The 6,465-nt window shown below is 40.8% G+C and overlaps 1 protein-coding gene across 2 annotated transcripts in view; it reads left to right on the forward strand.

Annotated features, from left to right (window-relative positions):
* The window catches only part of Fars2 (phenylalanyl-tRNA synthetase 2, mitochondrial), a 423,476-nt gene that overhangs the window by 122,889 nt on the left and 294,122 nt on the right, over positions 1–6,465 (forward strand). For both annotated transcript variants that reach the window (XM_021180052.2, XM_021180053.2), the window contains exon 4: positions 3,690–3,821. In XM_021180052.2, the coding sequence (XP_021035711.1) occupies positions 3,690–3,821 (132 nt within the window). The remainder of the gene's footprint in view (positions 1–3,689; positions 3,822–6,465) is intronic.

Here is a 6,465-nt window from a genome sequence, read left to right on the forward strand (position 1 = left end):
CTTCCTGCTTAGTAGACATACCTGTGGCCCATCTATGTCTTCTGAAGGTTTGATTGTGCCACACAGGCTCTGCTATACAGATTATAGCATTCATGCTTGTGGGCTTTGGAAAGCATGGGCTGCCTTTCCTGCTCAGCTGTGGTTTGCTCTGATAGGCAGATGTCAGTGTCCAAGAGTCTCCTTCATTTCTTTTTTTTCCCTTCACATGTACATGGGAACTTCCTCTCTCTCTCTCTCCCTCTTCCTCTCTCTCTCTCTCTTTCATGTATGTATGTATGTATGTATGTATGTATGTATATATGTATATATGTATGTTCATTACAGATGGTTGTGAGCTACCATGTGGTTGCTGGGAATTGAACTCCAGACCTTTGGAAGAGCAGTCAGTGCTCTTAACCACTGAGCCCACATATGAACAATACTAAATGGACTCAGTATGTTGTGTGGTATATGTGAATGTATGTATGTATGCATATAAGTAGAATGGGTCATGGATTTGACAGCAAGGGGGGACATGGGAGGAGTTGGATGGGAAGAGTAAGAGGTAGAAATGTTAATATAGTACTTATGGATGAATGAAATTCTCAGAAAAATATAAATAAATAAAAAGTGTGCCATCATTCCCAGCTTGGTGTATGTGTGTGTGTGTGCGTGTGTGTGTGTGTGTGTGTGTGCGTGTGTGTGTGTGTGTGTGTGAGCGAGTGGACTGCAGATGTTTCCTTCATTTCTCTTGAAAATGACACCTGTAGGAAGATTGGGGAAATATTTCTAGGGGATTGTTGGGCTTTCCCAAGGGACATTTGTTCAGGTTTATACAGCCCTTCTTTTCGTGCAGCTGCAGATTAGCAATTGCTTGCACATAGGGTTCTCTTCAGCTGTTCTGGCCTTAGCAGGTGATTCGCAGACCTTTTGCCAGTGTCCCTCATCAGTGAAACTTTCCTATTCCATTAGAGAGGCTGGCTGTATCTGTGCAGCACTAGAAACAAGTATCTATTGCTACATGCAGCAGTGTGGAAAAATCTTAGATTGATCAAGACAACAAAAGACTACAAAGGAGGGGCGGTGGGTTAAAACACTGTATTGCAAAATTATAACATTAATAAAATATCTACCAGTTCACTACATCCCAGGCATTTAAAAAAGGTTAATTTCAAACAGGTTCTTGCTAAGTTGCCTATACTGGTTTAGAACTTGCTGTCTGCCTCCTCAGTCTCCTGGATAGCTGGGATTGCAGGTGTGTGTCTGTATTCCTGCTTCTGCCTTTACCTTGAATATGGTTACAGATTTATGAATGTATACATCTGTCAATATCTGTCAGATTGGGTACTTTTTACCATGCATAGTTTAATGTCTTTTTGTTAGAAATGTGTGTGTGTGTGTGTATTAGAAGAGGAAATAAATTGTCATTGTAAACAAAAATTACTCAGCACAGTAGACAGCAGCTAACTAGAAAAAGCAATTTCAAGTTGAACAGAACAAAGTGAAAACTCTGCTTTCATAGAGAAGACATCATGTCTCATAATTTTGCTTCCATATGATTTTATCATTATTGATTTGAAACAGGATTTCATTATATAGCCTTAGCTAACATGGAATTTGTTATATATACCCAGCTGGCCTCAACTTTGGACAATTCTGCCTTTGCCTCTCATGCGATCACTGCTGGCTTCTGTCTTAAGTTTTGATTGATGGTCAGGGAATTGTTTAAACTATCAAGGTTAAGGATTTAGAGTAGAGGAGTCCTGAAGATTGGCTTAGTCACCTGCCTAGTTTTGTGACTTTGGGCAAGGTTAGACTTTCTCTGTTTGGGTCTCTCTTCTCTGTAAAAAGGACTGTAGATATATATTGAGTGCTGAGAGGATGGAAGGAGTCACTAGCACTGCTAGAGTTCAAGTCAGATAGTGTTGAGCAAGAAAATTGAGTGCCTTAAATTTACTGGGGGTTGGAGGCTGCTTTCTGTGGAGTTGGACCATTCCAGGGATGCACAGGAACTCTGATGACTTGTGTATCTTAAATGTTCCTGATAAAGTCATCAAGCCACTAGGTGATTGCCCATCTGTTCTCTACTTTCAGGTCACCTCTGCTGTCTTACTTGGGGTTTTATTGCTGTGGAGAGATAGCATGACCAAGGCAACTCTTATAAGGACAACATTTAATTGAGGCTGGGTTACAGTTTTAGAGGTTCATTCCATTATCATCATGGTCAGAAGCATGGCAGCATCTAAGCAGACACATATGGTGCTGGAGGAGCCAAGAGTTCTACATCTTGATCTTAAGGCTGTAGGAGACTTGTCTTCTACAAGTAGCTAGGAGGAGGGTCTCATTTGCACTGAGCATAGGAGGAGACCTCAAAGTCTGCCTACACAGTGACACGCTTATGCCAACAAGGCCACACTTCCTAAATAGTGCCACTTTCCATGGGCTGAGTATATTCAGTCCACCGCATCTGTCTGTCTTGGCCATCATTGTTTTGAGTTCATTAATTTTTTTCTTTGCTAAATAATGAGCTCATTGCTCAAAAGAATCATATTTCTGATGGCTTATTGAAGATCAATTTTGACATTTTGTAGGTATTGCTTTTTCTTTGTTGATTTTTAAATGTATTTGCCATTTACTGGAGAAAACTATTTTATATTTTTAAATATTTTGCTTAAATTTGAAAGACTTTTTATTAACATGTTAGCTCTTAACAGTTCATAAAACTATCAAAATGAAATTCTAAGAGAGTGAAAGTTGGTCCCATCTTTGTCAGCTAGACATTGTGGTTTGTGAAAACACAGGCGATTTCTGAAGTCAAAGGTTTGATGCTTTGCAGATGTTAGCCAGAGAACATTTCTGTAGTAACTAGTCCAGCAACAGGAATAGGGAACCAGTGGGAATCGGTCCACTGGGCCAGAATGGATTTGAGGAAGGTGTAAACTTTGTACCTTGAATCTACTTGCCTATAGATTAGAAGGACAATATTATGCTAGACAAAGCTTGGGATTGGAAGGCATGCTGTAAAGAGCATTTGTGAGTTTAACAGCCCAGCATGGGTCTGTGTCCTCTGGACTTATAAGGACATTTAGCTGGTGTCAGCATGATAGATTTCAAGTCAACAATTTCAACCTCTACCCATAAAGGTGAAGCTCCTGCACAGGTAAATAGCATACCATCATTAGGTCATTGCAGTAGAATTTCATCATTGACAGATGGACAGATGGCTCAGTGGTTTAGACCACTCACTGCTCTTCAGAGAGCCTGAGGTCAATTCTCACCAACCACATGGTGGCTCACAACCACCTGTAATGGGATCTGATGCCCTCTTCTGGTGTGTCTCAAGGCAGCTACAGTGTACTCACATATTTCATCATTGATTATGTAGATTTGGAGAGCAGTCTAGTGAAAGTATAGTTTCTTTAATTCTATCCTGCCACTGTGACTTACAGAAACCACCAGGATTACCCACTTTTTCATGGTGTTGGACTGATTTGCTTTTAGAGGGTCCTGAGAATGACATAAGATTCTTTTGTTTTTAATAAGATACATCCAGTTTCTCCAAAGTTTTTAGATTTATTGTCTTGCCCCAACTTATTGCAAATTATCTTGTTTGCTGTTTGTTTTATTTGGAATGTTGTAGTTGATGTCATTAGTTGTGGTTTAAATGAGGATGTCTTATGGCTTGGTATGCCTTTCCTTGTCCTCTGCAGGGCTGGAGGTTCGGTGGGTGGATTGCTACTTCCCCTTCACCCACCCTTCCTTCGAGATGGAGATCAACTTCCGTGGAGAATGGCTTGAAGTCCTTGGCTGCGGTGTGATGGAGCAGCAGCTTGTCAATTCAGGTAAGAAAGAATTCCACACTGCACTTACAGGTTTCCTAGAGGACCCCTGTATTCTCATGTGACTCCATTTGCATAGTCACCTACAGTTATGTCACCAGGGGCAGTATCACCAGCCTTTCTGAGAATTCTCATGAGACCCATTTCTAATGAAGTGCTTGTCATTGCTCATTTTGCAAATGAGTCTTATCTTTGGAGATCTCTTTTATCAGCTCTTGACAGCTAGATTTGGATCACCGGAGTTTCTTTTCCTTGAGAGTGGAGGTGGGGGTGGGTGCTGGTTTTGTAACTGCCCCAAAAGCATTTAGATATGTGTCACAGGAGTGCAGTTTATCTTCTCAGATATTCAAGAATAAAGCTAATATATAAACCTCTTTTGTTCTTATTGCATTCAGTTCAATAGCCAGAATTCAGGAGAGATTTTATAACTACACTACAGCCCCAAAATAAAACCACACATGCTCGTGTTGCCTAGTTGCTCCCCAATGTCACCAAAGGTATTTCCATCAAGTGAGGCAATGTGGAATGACATGGTAACTGATTAATCTCTAACAAAATTTGAGAAAGCTCTCTGCAGTTCTTCTTTGGGAGACCATTGCCTAATACAAATCATACCATTTAGACTTGCTGTGTGTTTTGAAAATATCACTCTCTGAATTTAATTATAAAAACTTTTTTTTTTTTAGGGCTAGGGATGCTTACATGCATAAAGCTCTGGATTTGATCCCCTGGACATGACGTTATATTCCCTATAGTCTGTAATCCCATCACTCAGCAGCTAGAGGCAGAAGGAACAGAAATTCAAAGATATCCACAGCTATGTAGTGAGTTCAAGACCAGTGTATGATACTTGAAGCATTCTCAAACCCACCAAATAACTATGCATGCATATGTAGGTATATACTGTGTGGCCTGAGTTTATTAGTGCAAGGTGAGAGATTAGGCAGAGAAACACCAAGTAGAGAGGGACTGATGTGGACTGTTGCCTGTTCAGTGTCCCCCACTCTCTGCATTTGGACTCTTGGAAAAGGGCATTTACAGTGTGGTCTTAGAAGGCAGTTTAGCTTGGATAGGTTACAGACTTCTGCCACAGGGTAGACAGGAGGGAATCATTCTTGGTAACTAATACATTTTGAGAAGATTATGATTAAAAGGCATGTGGTACCAGGTCAGGATGAGGAAGGCATGTGGTACCAGGTCAGGATGAGGTGAGACAGAAGACAGAAGGTGGCATGAATGTTGGAAATATCCTTGGGTTAGAGGCTGAAAGCCTGGCCCCGCTTCTAAATCTTGAGTCCTGCGTTGTCTATTATTATTATTTATTCATTTTTATTTTTTTGGTTTTTCGAGACAGGGTTTCTCTGTGTAGCCCTTGCTGTGCTGGAACTCACTTTGTAGACCAGGCTGGCCTCGAACTCAGAAATCTGCCTGCCTCTGCCTCCCGAGTGCTGAGATTAAAGGCGTGTGCCACCACGCCTGGCTTTGCCTATTATTTATTCACTAAAATGATCAATTTAGAACAAGAAAAATAGTTCATTCCCAAGATGCCATATGTATGGAGGCAGCAGCCTGGATCCTCTAATATGCCTTTGTGAGAACACTGTTATAGAGTATTTATTTATGTGATCAAGAAGTGGATAGTTGAGAAAGGAAAAGGGGATTGAAAGCATGGAAGGGTAGAGGGCACTGTCTGCTGCCCGTGAATGGGTGTATTCATGACTGTTTAAAGGGTTTGTACCAGGAAATGATGGTGCCTCATTTTTCTGAAGGTAGAGTTTTGGGTTTTTTAATCTAAGATCACTCATTAGACAGCTATGCAGATCTGAATAAGGGCTTGATGATTTCAACCGATTTGAAGTAGCTCAAAGTTTCCAATTCCTGGAAAGCTACTTAAGCAGTTGGCACATCTCAGGCTCATGGCCACATTGTTCCATGTAGATATGTGGCCTCAAAAACTGATGATCACACAAATGACTTGAAGTTGGAGAGCCCAAGATCTGTCCAGGTTTCCCCTGGCTTTCCTTGAGGGCCCCTCAATCTTCAGGGCTCTGCACACAGACAAATGCCTCATAGACAGCTTTCCCCTGTGTGTAAAGCTGGCCTAGGGATGAAGAGTGGAAATTAGAGCCTGAGAGTAAATCATAGTCCTCTGTTGACCTTGGGTGTTTAGAAACTCAGGCTGATCTTCAACAGACGAGTACACTTTGCCCATGTCCTGTGATCCTTGGTTTTCTTGTAGCTGAAGTGGATACAAGGATGCCCTATATGAAATCTCTATATCAAAAGTAGTTGAGGTACTGAATGAAAAGTGCTTAGGAAAAAGCTTAACATATAATCACAATGGAGTAGAGATTAACTGCCCATATTGTAACATCCAGAATGTTGCTAATGCTTAGAGCCATTTATCAACAATCAAGTTGCTGCAAAGTTGTATGCATGACATTTAAGCATCTTAGGTAGAGGAAAACTTAAGTAATGGAAAAAAATAGTTGATATTATAAAAGGGCACCGGTGTAGGACTTGCTGCTTGTACTTGAAGTTAGTGTCTAAGAACATAGAAAGGTTTGTCATCAATATGCATTCACTGATAAGTGGATATTAGCCCAAAACTTAGGATACCCAAGATATAAGATACAATTTGCTAAAC

This window comes from Mus caroli, chromosome 13 (assembly GCF_900094665.2).
Source record: "Mus caroli chromosome 13, CAROLI_EIJ_v1.1, whole genome shotgun sequence".
Classification (NCBI taxonomy): Eukaryota; Metazoa; Chordata; class Mammalia; order Rodentia; family Muridae; genus Mus; species Mus caroli.